This window comes from Myodes glareolus, chromosome 4 (genome assembly GCF_982192425.1).
Source record: "Myodes glareolus chromosome 4, mMyoGla1.1, whole genome shotgun sequence".
Taxonomy (NCBI): Eukaryota; Metazoa; Chordata; class Mammalia; order Rodentia; family Cricetidae; genus Myodes; species Myodes glareolus.
The window spans coordinates 115,110,411-115,138,269 of NC_142029.1; the positions used below are offsets into that span (position 1 = coordinate 115,110,411).

At 37.7% G+C, this 27,859-nt stretch overlaps 1 protein-coding gene across 1 annotated transcript in view; it reads left to right on the forward strand.

The window, feature by feature from the left end:
* The window catches only part of Cntn5 (contactin 5), a 1,188,481-nt gene that overhangs the window by 687,826 nt on the left and 472,796 nt on the right, over positions 1–27,859 (forward strand). The window contains exon 4 of the mRNA XM_087905876.1: positions 22,941–23,162. Within this exon, the coding sequence (XP_087762002.1) occupies positions 22,941–23,162 (222 nt within the window). The remainder of the gene's footprint in view (positions 1–22,940; positions 23,163–27,859) is intronic.

Consider the following 27,859-nt stretch of genomic DNA (forward strand, 5'->3'; position numbering starts at 1 on the left):
TCTTGAGGTGCTGTCTCTCACCAGACTTGGCACTGCCCCTTCCACACAGGCTGCCTCGCCAGAGAGCCCTCGTCTTCAGCCTGTTTCTCTGTGCTTCGCCAAGATTATAGAATTCCATGGTTGACCTTGGCAGAGGGTTTCTGGAGACTTGGACTGGAGTTGCCACGATTGCATGGCAATCACTTTACCATTTGAATTATCTCTCCAGTTGACTTTGTAGAATTTTGAAAAATGATAAGATTAAGGCCTGATTGAGAAGGCTTTCTCTTTATATTGCACCTTAGACCATCTTCAAGGAGAGAGTGGTGAGAAGCTACAGACAAACAATTCGTTCTTGTTAGTTATGTTATGAAGTTGAGCACTAGTGAACTCACAAGCAACTGAATTAGTAAGTTTTACTGCTTTCTAATTTCTTTGGCAATAATATCAATGGTTTTAAATCCGCACTTGTTAAATTTGTAAACAAGTTGCATAATTAATCCAGTTACTTAGTCTTGGCACACTCTCAATTATTCTCAGTAGGTGTCTCCTGCCCTTCAATATTCAGAAAGACTATAAATATTTATTTTCTTAATAGTGAAACCAAGCAACTATCTCATGAAAAAAATGAAAATAAAGTGACTTTTACTTTCTCGTCACTTAATCCAATTCTTTGAAGCATTTCAAATGCATTTATTTTAATCATTTATATATTGGTCAATTTTCTAAGCATACATATGTAGAATAATTTGTTACAGTGAGTAATTTTCATATTCTTAAACTGTATAGTAGACAATGAGACATAAAATACTGAGAAGAAATAAAATTACATGAGATATTCCAATAAAGCATCCATTCATTTTTCTAAGACTCTGGATGAATTTAGATGTATGAAATAGACTTGATTTCAGAAAAACTATTCGAAAATTAACCTAGACTTCCAGAATCTTCTTGTGAAGCCCAACAATAGCTATATCATTGTTTCTTTATATTTTCTTATTGTATGTAATTCAAAATCTAGCCCCAGGTAAATTTCCAGAAGACCAGTAAATTCAGCTTATGTTAGAGTCACAATGGTGACTGGGCTTTATTGGGTGGTTTCTGTGCTGAGCATTACTTCTGGCCCCAGCCCTTCAGTATATGCTCATTTCTTCCCATCCTTGTAGCATGCACTTGGGGAAATAGAATCATAACTCCTACGAGACAGATAAGGAAAATGAGGCACAGGAAAAACAGTGTTGGGGAAGGGATCTTATTACAATGTGGAAGTTTATGTGCTTGGTCAGGGGATGTTCTTAATTCCTGAGTGTATGTCCAGGGGCAAGATCCTTGCATGTGTCCAAGCAAGGAGTCTGTGCTGAATTATACATTTCCAGAGGCAGTCTACCACGGGCCCCATGATCCACTCACTGCCTTGCTCATGCTTGTTTCATGCCACTCTTGTAATGCACAAGCCTGTATTATACTAGAGTATGAATTTATGTGCACAATAAGTCTCCCTATGTTCAAATTGCTGAAGTGTATGTGTCACGGCGTCGGGGCAGGGCAGACGAAGATGAGGCTGTCAAGGAATTCCATGATCTTTAAGTTTTTTGTGACATTACTGTTCTACCTTCTCTATACATGGCTGAGAGTCATTGCTGCTGCTGTAACTCTCTACAGTTTTAGTTTTTCGAGATTAATAGTCACACGTGCATTTATTATTATTCTACATATTAAGAGAAATCCATACTGGAAATGTGTGGTAAAACAGATTATCGGTGTCATAGAAGATCAAAATAGAAACAATATGGTCAATAAGATTTCACATTTTGAAGCTTGGATTAGCCTTAGAAAAGAAAAACATAGCTGGAAGGAAAAGAAAACTGTACTAAAGACATTTTGATGAGCAATGAATGCACAGAGTCTTGGATTGGGGCAGATGCGGAAGTCTATAGAATGAAGTTTCCGACCAGTCAACACAATCCTCAAAGGTGAAGAAGAGATAAAACCTGACCCCATCTGAAGGGTGATGGTAGAGCTGGGCAGCTTGGTACAGGCTGAATACTGAGATCCAGGATAGAATTGGATGTGGTTTGCATCTCTTTTCACAATGCATCTTTTTCTGTTTTGAAAATGCTTTAATTCTGAGGGGAAAAAATGAGCTTCTGTGAATTAAAGGTGGCATTAATGTGGGAGAGCTTGGGAGGTAACTAGGACACAGAAGGCCACACTAACTATATTGAAAATTATTTGAAGGGAAGAGAAAACAATAACAGTAACAACAAGAAAACACAAAAAAACAACAAAACGTGAGAATCCTTTTGGGATCTAATAATAGCCTATGTCAGTGCAGTTAGGGTTAGTTTACAGGTGGTCTCAAATTTCAGGCTGGTGAGGGGCTTCTTTGGGAATATTATCAGTGCTGTCTTAAGAAATCTGAAGGGTGGAGAAATGTCTCGGGGTTTAGGAGAGATTGCTGCACTTCCAGAGAACCCACACCAGGCTGCTCACAGTTGGCTGTATCTCCAGCTCTAGGAGGATCTAAAGCTCTGTCTTCTCAGAGCACCTCTACTCAGGTGCATGAACTCACACACTTAATTAAAATTAAATTAACTATACAAAAATACATTTGAGCACATCACACCCTGAGTGTTAAGAAAACATTAGAAATTGATATTGGCCATAAGATGCTATTTGTGCATCTCCAGACTTGATCCTATCTATGAAGAAGTGTATCCATTTAAAAAGGGGTTGCTGTACATATAATTTTTGCCCATAATGCTGATAAAAGTAAAAGAGGTTGCAAGATGCCTAAGTGGGTATGTTCGGTCTTCTCCTTCACAGTCCCCAGTAGAGAACTTTCACATATACACAGGGCTCAACCAAGATATGTCTTACATGAATATTTTCTTTAAGAGATATGTAGTGATATTTTGTTTGTGATCTAACAAATAAAGCTTTCCTGATAAACAGAGCTAGCCAGTAGTTAGCTGCAGAGGCCAGGCAGTGGTGGCACACACCTTTAACCCCAGCACTTTAGAGGCAGAGACAAGTGGATCTCTAGGCTATACTAGATTCGGTAGAGGGAAAAAGTCTCTGTAGTGGCTGGCTCCTTTACTTCTCTAATCTGACAGCATTTACGCTAATATCTGACTCCAGGTTTTTATTATTAAGACCAATTAGAAATTGTACTACAGAGACATACATACATACACACAGATGACTTCAGAGGTTATAAGACACCTGAATTTTAACTGTTTTGTTACTTGTTAGGTTTTTTTTGGCATATTTAATTCCTTACACTGTTTCATGATGTAAACTAGAATACTTATAATTTAATAGGAACATTTTAAAGATTGAAAAGTTCCCTTCAAGTCACACAGCACAGTTAACATCTATCTCCTCACATGGCACTTGCCTCCACTGGCCCATATTAGGGACACATGTTTCTCTTTTCTTGTCTCTGTGACACGGTCAGTAACTGTGTTGAACTGGAACACTTGATCCATACCTGCAGACCCTAAGAGTCTTTACTAACTGCATGAGGTCCAGCTAGCTGCCCCAGTGCATCTCCACACACCATAGTATCATGTAAACACAATAGAATATCTGAGAAGACTGGCCTCTGCATGCTTTGGGGTCAGTTTGATGCCTATAAAAATCTGTAAAAGAAATGGAGGCTAACAGCTAGCCTCTCCTCGGGCACATGTCTTCATTGTTTCTGATGGAGAATGTTAGGGGATTCATACAATCTCTGAAAGTTAACAATATATCCAGGTGAATTTTTTCCTTTTCTTCAAAATGTTTTCTTGTCTCATATATTGCATTCCTCCAGCAGTTTCTCCTCTCACCTTTCCTCCCATTCATTCCCTCCCACATCCCCTCTCCCTCAGATCCACTCCACCTCCTCTCCCTTCAGGATGTCCCCCCCAAGGATATCAACCAAACATGACATGTCAAGTTGTAATAAAACTAGGCATATCCTGTCATATTAAGGCTGGATGAAGCAACTCAATAGGAAGAAAAGGGTCCCAAAAGCAGGCAAAAGAATTAGAGCAGTCCCCACTCCCAGTGTTAGGAGCCCAACAGGGACATCAAGCTACTTAACCATTATATGTGTGTGTGTGTGTGTGTGTGCGTGTGTGTGTGTGTGTGTGTGTGTGTGTGTGTGTGTGTGTGTGTATGCAGAGGACATAGGTCAAACCCACACAGCCTCTTTGATTTTTGTTTGAGTCTCTGGGAGTCCTATGAGGTCTGGTGAGTGGATTCTGGTTAGTTGATTCTGTGGGCTGGTTTTTTTTTTTTTTGTGGTGTCCTGACTCCTCTGGCTTCTACAATCCTTCCTCCCCTCTTTTGAGGGATTCCCTGACCTTCACCTAATATTTGGCTGTGGGTCTCTGCATCTGCTCTCATCAGTTTCTGGATAAAGCCTCTCAGATGACAATTATGCTAGGATCTAATCTATGAGTAAATCTTTGGGAATTATTTCATTGACTTTTTTTTACCCCCAGGTCATGTTTGGTCTATCCCCATTCTTTCAACCATCTGGTTCCTAGCCCTCCAGACAGTGTCTGGCATGGGCTCCCTTTCGTGGTTTATTTTTTCACAATACTTAAAATATTGAATAAATACGTACATTGATAGAAAAATCATTATTTAAGTAATTTCTCAGAAAGTCCATCACTGTAAGGAGATGGGAGTTCTGATTTGTATTAATTCTGTGAGAAATCCATGCACATATACAATATATTGGAATTATATCAATATATTATTCTCTCGTGCTCCTCCCAAACCAGACCCTTCTGCCAGCTGACTTCACGCCCTCTTCTCATATTTCCCAGACACACGTTTTCAGTGTGTTAAAAGAATAGAGTCTTCTACCTTGCTTCAAATGAAGCAATATAAGATTTAGATGGATGCTCTTCATGGCAGGAGTGGATGAATAGCAAGGCATGGCATGAAAACTGCATCAGTACTCTTAAAAATGGGCAATAAAGTTTGTTTCTTCAGAAAGTGATTTTAAAATTAGTGTGTGTTTGACTTTATAAACTGTATCATTTAGAATATTATCATTTCATACGCTTTGTCTATAAATGTCACTTATTTGCTATAACACTTCTATCCATGGTAGTAAGGATATGTTTGGAATTTTGGCCTCCAGCTTTAGTTCCAAAGAGAAAGTAGTATTAAATGAAACAAAAGGAAAAAAAAGAAAAAAAAAAAAAGACCAAGGAACAATCCTTCCCCTTGTGACACAGTCGATTCTTTTAATTAAAAGCTTGCAGGTGCCAGCAAGGTGAAGGTGAAGAAAGGAATGCATGTATTTCAGGACAATTTGCAATTTTACTTCATCCTAAAGAATAGATAATGCTACTCAATATGTAGGCTTATGAATCCGGGACTCATCCTTAGTAAACTGTAACCTGAGCCAGTAGAGGACAAATCAGGTGTGTGTTACATCTATAATTAAGCCTTTAGTACATGATTTAAATGCTCGCTTGTGATTCTCTATGGTTTAAGTCTGAGGAACTTACCTCCACACCTTTGTCAAAATGCCAGGCAGACAATAAAGAGTTCTGATTCTAATTACTGCTTGCTTTAGTGAAATTTCTTTCTTTACAATGTAATTTATATGCTTGGACAATCAGGAACAGTGCCTAAACCACCCAAACTTAACAATTCACTGGGTTAAATTCCCGTTAAGTACTTGGCTCATCTCATCATTCTGGAGAAAATAACAAAAACTTCAAACTTCTTGTTTTATTACCAGCCATCTCCTGCAGTTCTTATTATTCTCTCTGCATTTGTGGTTTGCCTTGACGGGGCATTTTCAGTATCCTAGACTTGATCTTTTTCTTACCTTTTTGTTTGTTTGTTTAATTAATACTGTCGACTCCTGCTTTTTATTGTCAGGAATACGATAGTTTTTAGTAATATTTAAAACAATTAGTAACAAAGTCATATAGCTATGAAGTCTGTTTCAAAATAGAAGATAAAACCTGGGGCAAAAATGAGCGATCATTTAACAGAAGGGAAAACTTTCCAAATGAAAGCTTTTCTAGTCCTGTGAATTCTGATGCAACAATAGGAACGTCTTTGAACTCATTGTATAGTTTCCAAGGAATAAGGTCATTTAATATTATGTATTTTTGTATAGAAAATTCTTCTTACAGCTTTTAGATGCTTTTGTATTCAATCATTCTAACTCAGCACTGACCACATGCAAGGCTCTGCAGCAAACCCTGTGGGGGGTTAATTCAACATGTTTCTCCAGTGCAGCAGGGGAGACACTTAATGCTTATGGTAAGGACTCCTTTGAGGAAGCCCACAGGATAGCTAGTGTATCATTTTATGTACTTTAATATCACCAGGAAACATTAATATTTTTATTCAGCCATTTCTTGGCCAGATTAAATTTTTACTCAATAGAGATAGAAGAGAAAAAAAAAAACTCATTTCATCGTGTATACTTTTCCACTGCAGATTCTGAAAAAGAATTCTGTTCTTTTTTATATAAGGTGTATTTGCATTAAGGGAGCTCCCTTGCTGTTTCAACAGAAAATATCTTTGGGCAGTAGACTTTTCTTCCTTCACTTCTAATCCAATTTATCTGTGAAGCATTCACAAATCTTGAGTTCTAATATATTTTAATTACTTATTGTATGTATATGTGTGATTGAGTATATATGTATGTGCACCACATATGCAGAAGCCCATGGAGGTAAAAATGTTCATGGAACAGGAGTTAGAGGGGTTATAAAATGCTGTGTGTGCTGGGTCTCAAAACTGGGTCCTCTTAAAGAGAAAGCCAAGCGCTCTTAATCATTGAACCATCTCTCCAATGTATATACCAACATCACCCAAAATGATACCCAATGATACTCAAACCAGGGAATTCTGTTCTTGAAAAGTAATCTCACATTGCTTTGAAAAATGAAAAGATGTCTATCACAGTAATTTAAAGCTTATATCGCATAAATAAAAATAAAAACAATTAATGTTCACAAAATGGCCTAAAGAACTACTTTTACCTTTGGGTCAATGAACCTTTAAAAATATCATCCAGACTTTTACTGTTCAACAAAATTGTTTTTAAGCTCCAAAACTATATACACTACATTAATTCTCTATCTAAATCCTTTGTGAGCTCAAGTATATCTTTGACTTTACACTCGGATGTGTATGTTTTTTTGTGGTCCTGATATTTGGAGTAAACTATGATATTATGATAGACTTTAGGACAATTGATTGTTCACCTAGAAGTCCATAGGTACACTGCAAGAAAAGAAATATGTATATTTATAAATGTGTATAATTTATTCATGTTTGAGTCACTCTTAAATTATAATTATTTTTTCTAAAATAAAATATTTTAGTTTTCTAAATAAAACTTATATAAGTGGGAAATACTTCCAATTATATCTTTATAAAATATCCACTGGTTCACTATTAATAAATGGTAGGAAAAAGGAAGTAGTCAGTTGAAGACCTATCTCACTTGAGAAACAAAAGGTAATTCAATTTTGACAAAACTTTAAGAAAAAGAATACAGAAAGTGGAACATAAAATGTCTCGTGAGTGATGGGAAATGTCTCTTTAGTCAATAAACCTTTATTTTCTAGACAGACTTTGAAGGAACAAGAGCAGTATTTGGGTCAGACACTGATAGAGAGCAGAAGCTCTACTCCCCCAGACTGTAAAGGCTGAGTGGAAGACTCCTGAGAGAAACTCCACACCGAGTTACAGAAGCACTTAATGATATTGGGTCTAGAGCAGGGAGAAGGTACATCATAATGGACCTTGGATAAAAATTGCTAGTTTGTCTGAAACCAACAGGAAAATTCCTAGAAGCAATCAGATAGAAAAGTCTGAAGGTGACACAAGAAGTCTGGGCTGTCCCTCTGGAATGCTAAAGCAATTAAGCGGTGCATACAAAGCTTTGAAGAGAGAAAGAAAAAGAGAGAGGTTTTATTTGGAATTAGGAAACCAAGCCAAAGAGTTAATTGAACAAATTTCTACTTTCACCTGGTTGTTTTGGCAATCTATGGACACATCCTTGCAATTCATGCCCTGCAGAGGCTGGAAACTATAGTGTCCCACTCTCCAGAGAGGCCATGTGATTTTATATTCCATGATAACCAAGTAATGAACTCTTTCAATATAATATAATTAAACATTATGGAAAAGAACAGAGCGGGGTTCTTTTTGACATTTCAATAAACATGCTAGCAAGCAAAAATACACAAATGAAGGTCACATTTGCAATTTTTATAAAAGTGTCTACATTTTAATTAGGTAGCTGATAAATGTCATTGAGCCTTAGCCACTGACCAACTGTCATGTTACAAAAGAAGAAAAATGTCAGCTAAAAAAGTCACTTTTTTTGCACTGTCATGAAATAAAAAGTTATAGCCACAATTAACTGTGTTCAGCACAAAGATAAGTGGGTTTAATGACAATCTCAAACAGTTTAAGGAAAATATTGCGACAGCACCAAGGATCCTTGTAGTACTGCTTCTTGCAGGGGCCGCCTCTGTGTGGAACCACAAAAAGCCACGCTAAAGCTGGAGTTGGGGTACATACCAACTCCAGGTTGGAAAAGAGGAAAGCCATTTGATACATGATTTATTTTGATTTTATTTATTGTGTGTAGGTGAGTTGGTAATGGACATGCCACAGTTCTGTGAGTAAAAGTCAAAGACATGTTGAGGAACTGGGCTTTTCTCCTACATGGGTCCCCTGGATGAAACAGGAGCTCTGTTTGTCAACAGGCCTACTGAGCCACCTCTCCAGTGAGCCAGCTCTCTGGTCCTTGATAAATGATTTAATGAAGAGATCTGGGTACCTGGAGAAATGCAACATATGGCTAACAGTCAAAATCAAGTTTAGTGATGAAATGTGAGGTTCAGCAACCACATGAACAAAATAAAGGAAATATTTGTCCTTAGTGATCATCCAGTCAGATATGCAAAGAATCTATAAATATTAACAAACAATGTTCTCTTATAATGCTGGAAAGAGGATAAAAGTCAAAATCACTTAAAAACAATTTTAACAAGAAATTTTTAACGATAATTTTACTTAATATTTTAAGTGATTTTTTAAAAACACATATTTGTTTTATGTGTATGAGTGTTTCCTGCACGTATTTCTGTGTACCATCTGCATGACTGGCATGTGTGGAGAAGACGGTGTCAGAACCACAGGAACTGTAGTTATGGATGGTTGTAAGATATGAAGTAGGCGTCTAGGAATGAAACCAAAGTCTTCTGCAAGAACAAGATGCTTAGGCACTTCTCTAGCACTTTTAATATTCAGAGCTCTTGTAGTCACAATGAAAAGAATATATTTTAGGGATATTACCACACATTGTATGTAAGAGACAACTCACCTACCCTGGTGGTGGTGGCACACACCTTTAATCCCAGCACTTGGGACGCAGAGGCAGGCAGATCTCTGTGAGTTTGGTGCCAGCCTGGTCTACAACAGCCAGTTGCAGGACAGACTCCAAAGTTACAGAGAAACATGGCCTCTGAGAGAAAGAGAGAGAGAGAGAGAGAATTAAATTTCAGAATTAATAGTCACCTAATGCCAGGGGTGTGGTTATATAACTTGGTAAAAATTATAAATCAGCTATGCATGGTGGCATACTCCTTTGATCCCAGAACTGAGTGCCAAGTCTCTATGAGTTTAGGGCTAGCCTGGTCTATACAGTGAGGTCCAGGTCAGCGCCCCCCCCCTCTCTCTCTCTCTGTGTGTGTGTGTGTGTGTAAATGAAATAAATACTTATAAAGGAGTAAGTGATCCCAATGTAATAAGTAGGAAGATGTATACAGAAATGGCTTCAATTTTTTTGAAAGAAAACCAAGTCAAGCCTGCCTGTTTTTCTGGTCTGTAGATCAGAACTCTGATCCAGCAGTGTTTAATAAAATAGCTTGCCACTGCCGTTAAAGCATGCATTGTTCCACAGATCGAATAATGGCAAGTTGCTTTGTTTGGGAAAGCATGCGTAATGACTGAGGAGCAAGATGAAAGACTGTTTTCATTCTTCAGTGATTATATGTTTTGTTATATTCAGAATGCTTAAAATAGTAACTCAAGGAAATTGTAGAGTGCCATGGTTCCTGCTGGACTCAGTTTCTGTAACTGATTCCTTAAGGAGGAGGACTGGGAGAAGGGTCACTCTGACCTGGCAGGTAATACTAAAAGAAAGGTACTGCAAGTGAGCTACACACAAATGGGTGAGAAAATTCCTTTGAAATTTAATGACTGAGAGAATTGAGTTGAGGCTTGGCAGTTGGCCATCTGCCCATTAAGATCCAAGTAACAATTGCCATTTAGAATTGGTTTCTGGCACCAGGATCTGGTAAGAATGTAAGTTTTGTTGTGTGAGAGCCATGTGGGCACTGAAAGGGAGATGGACACCCAGAGTCTGGCTGAACTGTGACAGCCTGCTGTGTGTCTTTGTTTCAGGGTCAGGAGCAGTGGAATTACAACAGCAGTGAATTTCAATTGACTTTCAGGTGTCTCTTGGTGTATTCTCAGTCAAATGAATGCTCACCAAACTGGCTGAGTGTCACAGAGCATCCTCTGCGTAGAATTTCTTTTGAAGAAACTATCCTTAGGAGCAGAATTCCTCTCTTATTCTAGCATGGGCCTCACCAGCCTTTAATTCTTAGACTCAAAGTAATTGGAGACTGAATTTGAAGAAAAAGAAAAAGCCTTACAATGCATGGTTACATTTTTCAATTACTTTGTGCTCACTTTTGCTACTACTACTACTATTATTATTACTGTTATTATTATTATTTTGTAGCTTTTTCCTTTTTATTTATTATGTGTGTGTAGATAGAAGTTTCTATTTTGCCAGGATTCTCAGCCACTCAGTACCAAAGAAACACACAGAGGCTAATATTAACTATAAACCATTTGGCCTCTTAGTTCTGGCTTATTAACTAGCTCTTACAACTTAAATTAACTCATAATTTGTGTTTATGTTTAGTCATATGGTTTGGTACCTTTTCTCAGTGAGACATTCTCATCTTGCTTCCTCTGTGTTTGGTTGGTGACTATGTCTCTGCTTTTCCTCTTCACAGAATTTTCTTAGTCTCATTGCCTCGCCTATACTTCTACCTGGCTACTGGCCAATCAGGGTTTTATTAAACCAACATAAGTGACGAATCTTCACAGTGTAGAAAAGCATTATCCCACAGCAGTTTCCCTTTTTTTTCTTTTCAAAACAAGACCCTGAATCTAATCTCTTTTGTTTAGCTTTTTTTCTGATCATTATCCATAACAACTTATAACCAATACACTAAACAAAGATAAACATCCATAATCCATTTTTGGGGGGTGTGGCATAGTTTTCTGGGATGCTTCCTGCTGATTGGAGGCACTGATAATCTTATGGTGACAGAAAGAAAATTTAGGATTATGGTCAAGTCCTTACTGGAGTATGCTGTGAGACTGGATCATCTCAGCCAGCAGTCTTGAAGCTGTTCTGGATGCACAACTCAGAGGAAACCACAACAAATATCCTCTAAAACATTGAATCATCTGGGCCATCCCAGAAAAAAGGGGATGTAGATATAATAGGACAAAATGGTAGATTATTGAATATATTTTAAAAAGAAAAAAGAGGGGAGAAACAGATATATTAAGATAAAAAGATAGATTATTGAATCTACTTTTTAAAAGAAACTCCTAGTTTTAAATGCTTTATATTGGATTGAACTATTGTATAGAAATTTTGTACATTAAGATTAATTTTGTTAGGGCATATTATACACACATTTCTACTCTTACTCAAAGTATTGTATGTTTATAACTCATTTAACAATGTATTTCTAATTTCTAGTCCTTGAAAATTATTATTGCCAACTCTTTAGTATAATAAGAAAATACAGGCTAGTAGTTATACTTAGTATAATCAAACTTGTAGCCACATAAGGCATGTTTTTGAGGTCAAACAAAGATATATTTTAGATAGACAGGTCATCTTCAAACATTTCAGAGATCTACAGGATATGGCATTTAAGGTGTTTTAATAACAAAGGCTCTTTTTATGATAATAAGACATGTAGGCTCTTGGCAGCATCAATATACTTCAGGCTTCTTATTAACTAACTCTAACATCTTAAAATAATCAATTTCTATTAATCTGTGTATCACCATAAGGCTGTGACCTATCAGCAATATTTCAGGGTATCTGTTTCCTTTGGTAGCTACTTGCTGTCTTTTTGACACTGCATACTCTACATGTATATCTCTGTTTGGGTTTTCCATCTGGCTTTGCTCTGCTAAGCCATTGACCAAAACAGCTTTATTCATTAACCAATAAAAGCAACATATATACAGAAGAATATCCCACATCATCTTCCCTTCTCTGTTTAAATAAAAAGTAAGACTTCAATTTAGTAAAATTATATATACAAAACAGTTATTAAGCAAGAATTATAGCTATAATATTTATTTGTAGGTCTAAAGTTTTATATATAATTATCTTTTATCATAGCTAAGGTTAGTTTTATCATAACTATTTGTCTTCAACTCCATCAAGACCCAAGAAGGATATAATATTATCCAAGTAAACAGGAAGTGCATTGTTAACAACTTTCAAAGTACTAGAATTGACAGAGACATCTGGACAGTCAACCAAAGTTCTTCTGTAACATTGGGGCATCTACCTTCAGCCTATTGGCCCGCAGTATCTGGTCGACTTTTCAGTGAAACATGAAATTTGACAATCTGTTCTACCTATATTGGCAATTTGTCAGTCACTTTCTTCTGTGTCCTGCAGAATGTCAGGCAGACTCTTTCATGAAGCAGGAACCCTGCAGGACTGTTTCACCTTCTTTAGGCTAGTTCAACAGTCATTTTTTGTGGGTCTAGCATGTCCAGTTCTTACAGGATAACATCAAGCATTCCCAGAAAGAGCAGCTTCATGCCCAAATGGCTAGCCTTGTTGCATTGAAGGTAATTTCTATAACAAGTTTCTTCATGTGCACCAACCTCTCTGAAGTAATTGGTGCTGCCAGGAGCAGACATGTCTCACTACTGAGAAAAGTTTAAGTTCATAAACATTTTAAATGCCATATTTTGTAGGTCTTTGAAGTATTGAAGATTATCTATCTGCCTTAAATAAATCTCAATATATCTAGAAAACCTAAGTAGCATGACTACAGTTTGATGATTATAGATGACTATCCATTAATCTGTAATTTTTCATTAACATTACACTTTTAAAGGAGCTGCATGAACACAATACCAAAAACAAGAGCAGAAATACATATACACAGTATAGCAAATCAACCTTAGATTTGTATCAATAGACCAAGATCCATACCAATGTAGCACATTTATTTCTATATCATATCCTCATTATTATTTATTATTATTATTATTATTTATTATTATTATAAGCTGACTGTGATTACTATTCACTTACAATTAACCCTCTTAAATGAAAACAAATGTTTATAAACAATCATTTTGGGAATTTGGGTATAGTTGTCTCCAAACTGTTTCTGCTGTTTGGTGAAGTGTTTTAGAGTTCACAGAGAACTTTTGGGGTGTCTTGTTACATCAAACCACATTATGCTGGAAGGAATCCACAGGTTTTCATCTGTTATTCTGGAAACAATAACAGAGCCTTTTTTTCAAAGTAACATATCCTTACACTAAAATTTTGAAGTCAAGATACCTTTAAAATATATATGTTGGTTTAGCTTAGCAGCCCCCAGAATCAACTATCTCTTTGCAGTAAAAAATTCAAAGAAAACACAATAATATGCATACTCTAGACTCTCTGTGTATTTTCTATCTTCATGTGACTTATTTTTCTATTTTATTACTTTTTGGTGTTTATTTTATCTTTACTACTTTAATTTATGACTGTCAGTACTCTTTTATATTACTTTTATTTTCTCTTTAAAGACTTTGTTTCATTTTTTAAACCTATCTTTTTTATAACTTTCCATAATATTTTTCTTCTCTTCCAAGCCTTTGTATCTAGCACTGTGACCCATTTAGAGAACTTTTTCATCTGAATCTGTCTTTATTGCATATCTGTAATAGTTTTTGACCAGGAGCACCTTTTTTTTTTTAAATGCTAAGTGGGCATGGCTAAGACCAACTCTGCCACTTTGCCGTTTTTCTCTGCCCAGTCTAACATTGTAGAGGCATGTTCACTACCTCTGCGAGTCATGCATACCGCCCCAGCTCCAGGAACACAATGGGTATATGTTGCCATTAGGCAATTTGCAGCATGCTGTTCACGAGCTCCTTTAAGTGCAGGACTCCCCAAAAGAGTCTGAGTTTGTTCTGTCAGCAAGAACCAGGAAACCAGATCTTGTAGGAGGAAGCCGCTTGTTTCGTTCCTGGCCACTTAGCCCCAAAATAACCATACAGGAACTGTATTAATTAAATCACTGCTTGGCCCATTAGCTCTAGTTTCTTATTTCTAACTCTTACATCTTAATTTAGTCAATTTCTAATTAATCTGTGTGTTGTTTCTAATTAATCTGTGTGTTATCAATTGGCAGTGTCTTACCAGCAAAGTTTCAGCATGTCTTACTCTGGTGACAGCTCCATGGCTTCCCTCCGATTCTGCCTTCTTCCTTCCAGCATTCTGTTTAGTTTTCCCCGACTAGCTCTGTTTCCCTATAGCTCTGCTGTAGGCCCAAAGCAGTTCCTTTATTCATTAATGGTAATCACATCATACAGAGGGAAAACCCACATCAGGATCTTAAAAAAAATTTTGCCACTAACACTGAGTCAGGATGACTTCTCTTAAAGGATCTGTGCCTCTGATTACCACCAGCAAACAGAGTCTATCTGGCTACCAAGAAGCTGTGCTTAACTCTGTTCTTTTGCATCTAGAATTACTTCCCAAATCTCTCAGTTTTTATGTGTATGTAATTGTTGCCCACTGGAGCATTTGTAAATGGAAACGGATCATTTGTTTCCTGTCCACTTAGAACTGAATAGTCACACAGAAACTGTATTAATTACAATACTGATTTTCCTATTAGTTCAGGCTTCTTATTAACTAATTTTTACATATTAAATTAACCAATTTCTATTCATCTGTGTATCACCATGAGGTTGTGGCCTACCGGTAAGATTCTGGGGCATCTGTTTCCTTCAGCAGCTACATGATGTCTCTATGATGCCACCTACTCTCTATATATCTCTGTTCAGTTTTCCTCTGGGCTTTGCTTTCCTAAGCCATTGACCAAAACAGCTTTATTCATTAACCAATAAAAGCAACATATATACAGAAGGACATCCCACATAAAGAGGAAAATCTTAATAGTCTTGTCTTGGAAGATATACTGTGACACATTGAGTCGCGCACTAAATGCCTCTGTCCATATATTTTTACTTGTAAGTGTTCATACTAAAGAACCACTGTTTTAATTTGAGGTCTCTGGTTTCTGCTATACAATTGATGTTGGGCTCTATTTGGGACTCTTCTTGGATATCCTGTTGTTGCCTTGTGTTGTGGAGTTTTTGCAGCATCGGGTCTGTACATCAAGTTCCTTCATGTGCTCCAGCAGATCCTAGATGGGGGGTTATTGTGGTGGGCTAAGTTATAACTCTTGTTCTGTGCCTGGGCAATGACAGGGTTCATCTGCCCTCCAGTAATCCCCTGTCTTCAGCACCAGGGTGAATTCTCCAGCATTGTCCCAGCTAATTTATCTCTTTTCATAGTCATTCTTGATGTGGCTCACACATTACAAATGAGATATTAACAAACAGCTAAACACAAGTGTAGATTTGTATAAAATGTGAAGATACATATTTGCTTCATGTGTACAGCCAACTGGGATGGTACAACTTCCCTGAGGCTAGTCAAGTTCTTTACATCTGCCCAAGATATCACCATGTGGGATAGTGTCTACCAGGTCTGAGAAAGCTTTCTTTGTTTTTAAGAGAAAATTGGGGAACACACTCTCTTTGCACTCACTACAATGTCTTCCAGAAATGAAAAAGATTAACTTAACAGGGAGAAAGTGCTGAACCAGTGAAGGTGGTATTCTGATAGTGGCACGGAAGCTTGTACTTTGTCCATGTTGTCTTACTGCCATTATCCACAAGTTCATATTGTTCCCCTCTTGGACTATAAGGACCCTTTGAAGGTGGGGTTTATATTTTATTTCTATCTTGTTTCTGCATTTCATTCATGCTGTATAATAGATGATAATTTCTTGTGCAAGGAATAAATGTTAAAACATGTATGCAAAAATAGGCCAAATGTAAAGATTTTCTTTAGTTACCTAGAATTTCATTAATGTATTTGGCCATGTTTAATTCTATTCTGAAGCCGTCTATGACTTAGAGTGCCTACATTTTGAAGATTGTAGTATAGAAGGTATATTGCACCATGGATATCACAAATATGGCAAAAGCATCACATTCATCATTTGTTTTGTTGATGTAGCAAATACATAATTTGACCATAAGAGAGATTCTAAACTTGTGGTAATCATATTTTTTGAAGCTATTTTTTAACCTGGACCATTTACTAGTGAACAGTGTTAAGTGTGCAGTGTTATAAACCACTGAGTATCTTTGTGTAACACAAAAAGAATAAGGCAATGAAAGGGAATATAGCTGCTAGAGTTCAGACTTTACTGCAACCTTCCATTGTCCAAAGGAAGAGGGAATCATATCATTGCTAATGTGGTCACACTCCACAACTAGTACTTCAGTAATTTCTTCAGTGATTCATATTATATAAAAATACTGATTTAAGTAATCACACATTATGTTTTTCATTATTTAAAGAGATACTGCATAAATACTGCAGTTATAATAACCAAAATACAAAATAGGAAGATTTTATTTTTGAAATAAAAATCTTACCATATCCAATTTGATATATAATTTTTTCATGGTATATCTTCATATATATCAGCAAGCCCTTATATCATGGAGAAGAAGATAAAGCTCTCCAGCCTTACATCACTGTGGTTATAATTGTCCACAGTGAATCTGAGAAGTAGGTAGGTCAGATAGAACTCTTCTCCATACTCTGTAGCTAATTCTGATTTTCAGTCTCCTGAAAAGACTAGGACTGCATTGCTATAAGCTGCTCTCCTTGTATGTAAGAATAATGAGTTCTGATGCTTGACTTTCAAACGGTGCTTTCACACAGAGAGCTTCTCTCTTTAGAGTGCTCTCTGGCTCACACAGTTGAAATGGAGTAAAGCTTATATGTAAGGCAGAAATCCTGAGTTGAGGCAAGGAGTATATCTGATCTGGACTATTTCAAATTTTCTTCCACCTGGAAGCAGAAACCCAGTTGAGAAAATGTACAGTGTTTAGAAATTAGTAAGCTTTTCTAATTGTGCTTCGTACTATGGGCTCAGCTGAGGTGTCCCATCCGTCCTTAAAGGTTCATGAAACAGAAGAGGCCTGAGATTGCACAGTGAACATGAATCCTCGTCAAAGATAGAACTGCTTAACAGTCGCCCTGGCAAAGGTCAGGTGTCACATTTCTTCATGCTGACTTTGATGACAAACTGAGTCACATGGCAAGCCTGAAGACTGCATGACTTATGCTTTTTCTGAGCACTGTGTCGTCAGTGTGCAATGTTCCTCTGCTTCTACGTGTCTATGTGTTGCTACTGGAAAGCCGCCAGAAATCACTTGATGTTTTAGAGTATTTTTATTTAAAATAAAACTAGAATTATAGGCAATGCATGAAGCTATAGAGGCAACCTACTTCTCCGTGCATCTCTGGTGAGGCTTCTTCACTTTTCCACAGCCTTCAGATCTGCTCCCAGTGTATGAAGAGCTGACAGGATGGAGGCTCACCGCACATTTTAGTGGTATCATCAATATTTTAGAGTTCTGAAGTTCTCTGTAGAAATATTTTCACACTTAGGGACATATGGAGAATTATGAAGTGTAATAGGTGTCAGAAAATTTACAAATATTTAAAATACAGCAAGGGGTTAAAATACATCGTTTATCATAATGGTGTTTTATTTTGTTTTATTATTAAATGTTACCTTAAGGAATCCCTGCTCTACATATTCCATTTCACTTGTATTAATATTGTTCATATTCAGTGGCAGTATTTTAACTCCATAAAATGACCTTTAAAATAATGAAAAAGATTATTGTTAGTACTGACACCAAAAGATGTGGCAATGTCACTGCGACTCAGCAGACCATGATTTTATTAAATAATCTAACTTTAGTGATCTCAGGGTCATTTGAGGAAGAGATGTCTGATGGAGGCATTAATATTTACTCCTACCCATCTTCCAGCTGGGATCCCAGGATGTGAGAGCACCAGGTTAATTGAGTTTTATCACAAAATCTCTAGGCCACTTTAGAAATTACTGTAAGGCACATTCCCTGAGGTCTGATCTATATAAGTGAGAAAATAGAAGGAGAAATGAGGAATACCTAACCAGGTTCCACTGATATTGCCAACATTGGTACTTATTAAAAGATTGACCAACTGAGAAGTGATTTTCTCAGAAAAAATTAGCAGTCACTTTTTTTCCTAATCCGTTCTCAGAAAAATGGGGAGAAGAGCAGTCCTGCTGTTACAGAGAAAAATCACAAGAATATGCAAATGCTAATTTTTCTTTAATCCACAATTTCTGCATTTACCCTCACTTCCCCCCTAATTTGCTTATATAGAAATAGAAGTATAAGGTGAGAAAGTGTAAGGGTTATTCTTTCACTATCTGAATTCTTCAGGGTAAAATCTAAATTAAAAGACAGTATTTATGCTCTTACCTTGTAAATTAATCTCAGTTGAAAGAGATAAATTGCGGACAGGCTTTTCCTACCAGATTGTGGCACAGGCTAAGCACAAACTACAGATAATAAATACAATAAAACTAACATTAATTTGTTTCTCTAGAAATCATTCCAATTCCACATATGACTTTGTGGCTAAGCACAAACTACAGATAATAAATACAATAAAACTAACATTAATCTATTTCCCTAGAAATTATTCCAATTCCACATATGACTTTGCTCTATTCCATGATGCTATAAAATGAACTTGGGTATTCCCATTCTACAAATACAGAAGTTGAGGAGTAGAGCTACTGAGACATGATCAGGCACACGGCAACTGTGGTGCAGAGTCCAGATTTAAACTCTGTCCTCCATCTTTGAAGGCTGTGTTGAAAACAGACTTAGAGATAGAGATCTCTCTTACCCAAAAGTTTCCATAAGTGAAATGAGCATTTGGGGGTAGGAGGAAGCCTTGTGTTCCCAGAGCCAAGGTGAGTTTTCATTCAAGGAGGAAAGATGTGCTCCGAATATTTAGACACTAGTAAAGCCCTCTCACCTCTTTCCTTCAGGGTACGCAGTTTAGCTTTTATGAATGTACAGAATGATATTGTTTGAGGCACTTAGGAATACTTTACCAATGCTACTAGACTGAAATCACTTGAAGACAAGGAACATTTGTGGCTCGGGAATATATATATATATATATATATATATATATATATATATATATATCTCCATAGTTAGTTTTAACAAATTTTAGAAGTTCAATAAAGACCATTTGAAAATTGTCAGTACTTGATAATGAGGAAGGGAATGACTTTAGGTCAGAAAATGTGTTTATTACTGTTAAAAAGAACTAAACAATATGATTTGAAAATATGATTTCAAAGTTTGAATTTTGTTTTAGAGCTCTGATATCTTGCAGTCAGAATTCAAGTCCAATTGAGTCCTGCATTCCCTAAAATGACAGCTCAGGTCTTTCCTCTGAGCAACATTTTCTATGGCTGCTGGCTGAATGAGAGGATTCTGCAACTGTGACAGGAGCCTGTAGCTCTCTAAATCTACTTTTCTTCCACTCTGCATTAAAAGCAGATGCATGCTGGCCTTCATTTCCGCTAGATTAGAGCTTCATGAAGGTCAGGAAGATAATTTATTCACTTTTGGACTTCCAGCTTTGGCATCTTTACATGAATTTCCTGAGAGCTGTATGTGTGAATTCATGGCCAGGTTACAGAGAGGGTTTGAGTTCACATTCATGAACAAAAAGGGAATCACAACGAGAACAGATGCAAGAGGGTGCACAGAGAGGGCAGTGCTCTGATGAGGAATACACAGCCCAGTCAGAGGCCAGCTCATCTATCTGTTAATGGCACAAACCAATTGCTGACCTTCATGGCAGTATTGTGTGCGTGTGTGTGTGTGTGTGTGTGTGTGTGTGTGTGTGTGTGTATGTACATAAGATTTACTACCACAATGATCAACAGTAGAATATGGAGGGAAGTGGGGACAAATTGTAACAAAACAAAATGATATATGGGTCTGAAATTAGCACAATAAAGACTAGTTCTTTGCATAATTAACCAAAAGTGAATAAATGTTACATAAAGTTTCTTTAAGTTTTCTACTTACCTTGATTAAAATCTCAGGCTCACATTTTTATAATTATTTCATATTTCGGAGGAGCTGGGATGTTTCTCTCTGTTATTTGTGAACTGGCAAGGCAGGATACGCAGACCTAGTGCAGATAATCACTCTGAAAATGAAGACACTTGTAAGTTAGGCCAGAAAGGGAAATCCTCATTCTCTTTCATTTTCCTGGCACATCTACATGCTGCCTACAACTTACGCTTGCTTTCTGGTTCTAAAACAGATGTTATATGGTGTCTCTACAATCTATTCTTCAGTAAACTTTGCTCAAAGGTGTTAACTCTTTTCAGGTAAACTTGATATGCCTTCTCCAGGCTGTGGAAGGCTTCAGCCTTCTCCAGGCTAAAGGAAACAGATCTCTTCTAAGTGATGATACAGAGCATGCTCATTTTAAGTGTGGAAAACATCCAAAAATGTATTTTTCTTGGCTTTCAGAAAAATTATATTTGTGATTTTACAGTAGAGAAATGTTAAATTTAATTTGATACTTTAGCACCTAACGTGTTATTTCTAAATCACGGAAATGTTTCTATATCTCAAAATATCTGTCTGAGGCCCTGAAGTGATTTTGGATAATTTTAATTATGAGAAAGCTCACTGGTAAAACCTGACTTTCATCTTACATTTAATTAGCAGGCATTAACATAAAATATATTCTCTGAGAAATCTTCTGATTCTTAAATGTATCCCACGATTGGTGCTGGAGATAAGGTTCAACAGTGAAGAGCAATGGCTACTGTTTCAGAAGACCTGTGTTTGATTTTCAGCACCCATCTGGCAGCTTGCTGCCATGTGTAACCCTGGTTCTAGGAGATTTGGTATCCTGTTTTGGTCTATATGAACCCAAGGTGTGAATGTGATGCACACACTGACATGCAGGCCAAACACTCATATACATCAAATAAATGTCTTAAAAGTCTCCCATTCTTAGCAAATTGTTCAGTTCAGGTTATATTAGAAATGCAAAAATCCAATGTGTGAGTTAATCTCATTCTATTCAGATTGTTTTCCAAAACTATGCACTAAAATTATTACTGTATTAGTCAAGGTTCTCTAGAGGAACATAACTTATAGAATGAGTATATGCGTGTGTGTGTGTGTGTGTGTGTGTGTGTGTGTGTGTGTGTGTCTGTGTGTGTGTGTGTGATTTATTAGAATGAGGTTTTGTGGTCCAGCTATTTCAACCATGGCTGTCTAACAATAAAAGGTCCAAAATTATACTAGTTGTTCAGTTCATGAGACTGGTTACCTCAGCTGGTGTTTTTACACACCAGAACACCAAAGAAGTAGACTCTAGTGCCAATGAAGAACGGACTTGTCAGTGGAAGCAAGCAAGCAAAGAGAGTAAGCTTTCTTCTTCTATATAAGCTGCCACCAGAAGGTGTGGGCCAAATTAAAGGTGAATTTTCCCACCTCAAATATAAATCCATTATTATTATGGTCATGAGTGTGTTGGCAGGCAAGGAGGAGGCATGGTACTGTAGAAATAGCTGAGAGCTACATCCTGATCCAGAGTCAGGAGAGGAAGTGAGAGAGAGGTGGGGGGGGGGGAGACTGGGCCTATTATAGCCCTTTGAAATGTCAAAGCTCACCCCTAGAGAATCCTTTCCTCCAACAAGGCCATACCTACTAATCCTTATAACCCTTTCAAACAGTTCTACTTCCTTGTGGCCAAGTGTTCAAACATGACACTATGGGGACCACTTTCATTCAAACTACCACATTATTTTCCAAGCACATAATAGTTCAATATATTTCAGATGTTATGCACACGTTTTTCTTTTCTTAGTGTAGCACAATTTAGGAATTTAAATAGAATGCAAATAAAATGTTTCTTAATAATGAACAAAAATGGAAGTTTCATAATATCATTTCTATTTGATATTAACTTATAGAAATTATAAAACATGACATAAAATAAATTCCATAGAGATTCTTTCACGTTTAGTAGTAGTTAATTGAGGACTTCTGGGGGAATCTAAGGCATAACTTTTAGTGTAAATACAATGAATACCCCAGTACAAACTCCTGATATGGTGTGGTGTTTTCCAGCCAGTGACGTTCCCATCTCTGTGTATTTCTCTTTGTAGCTATAAAACACAAGAAGGAATATTTTTCCCAATTTCAGTAATAAAGAAGGCACTAAATTACCCTACATGGAATGGGTTAAAACAAGCTCTAAGTATATTCAAATACTTGTGCAAAGAAGCTGCATCTTTAAACATTTTTTTTACCCTTTCTCTTTCTCTCTCGTTCCCTCCCTCCCTTATTCCCACCATCGTTTCTTCCTACTCCCCCCATTTTCTATCTCCCTTTGCTTTACTTGCTGTGCTTCTTCTTCATTTACATTTTCATTCTTAATCAAGGAACATATTACAGCAATTAAGGGTTCACAAAATATCCCCAAGCCTAGCTGTTAGCCTCTAATTCTGTTTTTTTTTTCCACTTTTAATGCTAGTTTGAATTAAGTTGTAGCAGATTTCCAACAATTTATCTACATACACACAAAGGTCAATCGCGGGTCTTGGGTTTGATTTTGTGTTGCTGTTTCCTTTTTGCAGAGAACTCTGAAGCTCTCTCCAGTGTTCCCACTTCCTATGCTGCATTGCCGAGAATTAAGAAGAGTGCAACCTCATCTGCCTTTGGTTCCAAGGTCAGGCCGCGGTACAGCAGCCCTTCATTAGGTACCCTGAGTGTTTCTTCCCCGAGCTGGCGAGGGGCAGCTCAGCAGTACCACCCTCCAGTCAACCTTTATCACTCATCAGATGCCTTCAGACAAGATGGTAAGTGCAGAAAAAGTTTAAAATAGCATTAGTTAGGCACACATCATACAGTGCTAGGCTTCTTGAGCCTCCATATTCCCCAGGGAAAGGTAAGTACACTATCCGCCCATTCCTGTAGCCCCACCATGCAGGACAATCAGATGCAATTGGGAGTCGACTCAAAGCAGGAACTCGTTTAATGGTATCAGGCAGGAGCTTATGTAGGGTTGTGATGGGGGTAGAGAAGACTGGGGTGAATTGAGACGGAGTAAGAAACAAGGGTCAATAATATTCTGTCGCTCTAGCAGTGGCTGGGCAGAGGTGGGTCTTCGTTGGGATGTGCTAAGTCACTCACATGCAGAAGTCCTGACCAAAGATAGGTCTCCAAACTCGAGCTAGGCTCAGGAAGTTACAATAGGCCTCATGCCAGGGCCTCACGAGGCCCAACAGTACAAGACTGCTATGACAGGTCTTAAGGCTGCTGCAGTGAGCACAGAGTTGGGCTTCACTGTGTTGTAGGGAGAGAATCAGCTCCATTGTGAAACATAGTCTAAAAAAACAAAACAAGAAAGAATGAAGAGAGAGAGAGAGAGAGAGAGAGAGAGAGAGAGAGAGAGAGAGAGAGAATTAAATTTCAGAATTAATGGTCTGAAAGTAAAAGCAAAAAGCATTTTTTTGAATGGTAGTTTGATAATGAGTATCAATAGCCTTAAAACAGACACACTGGGAATTGGAGAGGTGACTCAGTGATTAAAAATGTATACTGCTCTTACAGAGGATCTGAGTTCTGTTCCCAGAACCCACACCAAGCTGCTCACAATTGTTTATAACTCCAGTTCCATGGGGAATGCAATTCAGGGAGTGCCTCTGGGCATTCACATTCATGTGCACAGACCCCCACACAGACATATACACATATCCATAATTTAAAATAATGCAAATCTTTAAATAAATGAAATAAACATGTTAGGTGTGTTTTATTTCTAGATTTTTCTTTAATGAAACAGTGTTAGGTATAATATATCACATATCCTAAGATTGTATGATTAAATTTAAACTTTATTTTTGAGTGATGAATAAATAACCCAAATGTCACGCTTAGATACCAGTTAAATTAAGAACCACTCTATAGTTATTAACATTATGGGCTGAAAAACATTTTCTCGTTGTTCCTAAGTCTGTCATTGTTAGACATATTACAACATTAGGTTAGTTAGCAAGGCTGGAATGGCTCCTGCTTGTGATTATTAGCAGACACAGTGACATGAATTAAAACTAGCTTAACTCACTCCATTTCTCCAAGAACTGTGTGGTATAGATACTGTTGTTGCCTCCTGGAGGAATGAAAACCAGGGGTGATAGGTACCTCTCCCAGAATCCCCTTACTAATAGGCTCCGTACCCAGCTCTCCTTAATACTTTTACTGATTTTAAGAATGATACTGAATATCATGATTGACAGAGGACAGATAAGGTATTTGAAGAAACATTTTCTAGAACTTTATGTCAAAGATTAAAGTATCAATTTAGGCTGTATTACCATATATAAGCAAGCTAATTATTCATGATTATAAAAATCATTCCCTTACAAGGCATTCATCCCCTGATGCAGGCCTTTACAGTTTATTCACATAGGATGATTTGACCATAAATATATGTCTAATGTTAAAATACTTAACAGGGGTTTTAAAAGTTCCATTGCATTATGTTTAATTTCCTTTGTAACTGTTATGAATTTTGTGCTTTGGAAATGTATATAGTACATTGTGAGTTCTCTCTACCCCAGCACCAAACCACTCCCAGCACCTCAGCCCTTTTACTTTATCACATCCATGAAGATTTGTTTTGTAATTGCTGAGTTTAGCCAGTCACTTGTGTGACTGTGGATTTGGAGATCACCATTAAAGCCTGATAGGTATGTCAGAATCAGACAGATATACAATCAGGATTAATCATTTTAAGGGCAGTGTGATCTTGTTTTATTAGTTAGAAAGTATTGAGTATTCAGAAATACAAGCTTTGCATATTTGTCTTAATTTCTTACAAGCTGCTAGACTGGTGTTATGTTCTCCTACAGCTAATAGAAATCAAGGTAACAAATATGACTAAAATATAGACAGAAAATCCGAAATAAAATAAATGCAAATTATAAAATCAGTATGCAAAAGGGCATAAGCTAGAGTCAGGCACCGTCAAAGAGTCTGTTACAACCTGCTCTCTTCACAGTATGACACCTTTATACCTGCTGTGGGCCTGTCCTACTTTGGACTAAGTCGTGGCCAAATATATTTATCAGGGCTCTCAAGAAAAACAGAAGTGACAGAATGAGTGTCTGTCTGAGGAAGTAAGCTCGAAGGCCAGTGAAGGAACAGACTTGCCATTGAGCGTGGAGACTAACCAGTGAAGAGCAAGCGTTTCCTCCCTCTGTGTCCTTTTTATAGGCTGCCACCTGCAGGGATGACACAGTTTTAAGGTGGGTCTTCCCACCTCAAATGACCTGTTTATGAAAAGTCCTCACAAGTGTACGCAGCAGCTTGGGTTACAGTTAAACTAAGATGTAGCCATGTGACCAACAAATTCATTGAAATAGTTTTACAATTCGTGCCAAAAGACACACTTTTCTGCATTGATCTCATCATGAGCTTATTACTTTGTATAGTGACTTGTGACTTGAACACTACTACAAACACGTAAATGGTTTTCATTCTGTTTGGCACTGGCTGATGAGACCCAAGAAATGACAAAGTGATTTTGTATATTTGCTCTCCTTAGTCTCTCGTAATCATATACACACATCAACTAGGGATCTTGTTAAAGTACGGACTCCTTTACAGGAATCAAGAGAAGGTGCAGCCCTTCATTTACAGGAAATTCCTGTATTTCTATCTCATATCCACGACTGTGTCCCATGGATTATGCTTTGAGTGAAAAACGAGTCTCTAGTCCCAGGAATCCAGTTTAGCCTAATTTAAAATTTCTTCCAATGTAGTTTAATTCACATTTTAGAATGTTAGAGATAATATATAAGAACTTTCCCTGACTCTTGCTTTCTCATCTGAGTATCTGATACATCTTGTCTGGATGTGATTGAATTCTTTTTCCGGGACAAGAGTCTGACATATGGCTTTTGGCAGGTAATTCCCTTTAGCTTTGATTGAGAGTAAACCCGAGGTTGGCAAGCTCTTGTGAAAAATGAGAAAAATAGCAGAGCCTGCAAAGGAAGCCATCCTGACCCTGCCAAGAGTCAAGCCAGAAGGATGTGCCACCGTTTTTCTGATAAATCTACAATCCTAGTTTGCTGGGGGGAAAAATGGAGAAACAGTTTAACTCTGCAGTGAACATCCAGCAGAAACTCACACACAAACACCAGCAAACTTAAAGAATGCGTGTTGTGATACGTGTCTCATAGCAGACACTGGAAATCTTGAGCATCTTTTTTTCATCCATGGAAAATTAAGACTATTAAAATGAATAATTTATTTTTATGTGATAGAATGACTATATCCCAAAATATAATGGTGGTAATAAAGGTAGTGTGATGTTATCCCCTTAAAGTCATTAAAATGTGATGTGACGGGCTAGACAGATGGCGTAGCCGTGAAGAGTGTTGGCTACTCTTCCAGAGGACTGGTGTTTGTTTCCCAGAACCATATCTACTATCTCACAACAACCTGTACCTCCAGCTCTAGGGAATCCAATGCCCTCTTCTGGACTCTGTGAGTACTTGCACATATACTTCACATTCACACGGACACATTTACATAAATGAAAAAACTTAAATATATGTGTGTGTGTACATATAAGACATTATGTCCTATATGGTTCAGTTTTAAAACATGGCAGAAAAAGTAGACTGAAGTACTTTCCTCTCAGGATAAAGGGGGAACAGGGAAGTGGTATCAGGAAGGAAATAAAGAATACTTTGACATCATGCTATTTTGCTTCCTAAAAGATTCACGTCTGCTAAGTAGTTCAGTGGAAAACACCTGTCTAGCGTGCGCCAGCCCCTGGAGTCACCACTCTAGAAACAGCTGGACCAGAAAGGACGGAGACAATAACTGAGGCAAATGAAAGTCCCTTGTAGTAGCCAACCTTACAGTCTCTCACAAATTATACCGTGAGGGTAAGTAAGAAGCACATGAGTTAGAATCACAAGGGTAAGCTACATGTGGCAGACAAATCACACATGGCAAAAAACATTTTCTTTTCTTTTTCCTTTTTTTTTTCCGTTAGACATGTTTATTCAAGTATCCGAAAACACTCTTTCCACTTCCTCCCCTCCTCCAAATACCCTCCCGCTCCCCCCACTTCCCCCACTCCCTCTCCTCCTCCCTCACCATTCCCCAGGGCAGTCAGGGTTTCCTGCCTTGTGGGAAATCCAAGTTCTTCCCCCCTCCCTCCAGGTCCAGGAAGGTGAGCATCCAGACAGGCCAGGATCCCAAAAAGCCAGTCCATGCAGAGGAAACAAGTCCCAGTGCCATTGTCAATGGCTTCTTAGTCTTCCTTTGGACCTTGGGGGCTCAGTCAGCCCCCATGTCAACCACATTCAGAGAGTCCGGTTTGATCTCATGCTCGTTCAGTCCCAGTCCAGCTGGCCTTGGTGAGCTCTCATTCGATCAGACCCCTTGTATCAGTGGGTGAATGCACCCTTCGTGGTCCTGACTTCCAGTGCTCCAATGTGGGTCTCCGTTTTTATCTCCATCCATCGTCAGATGAAGG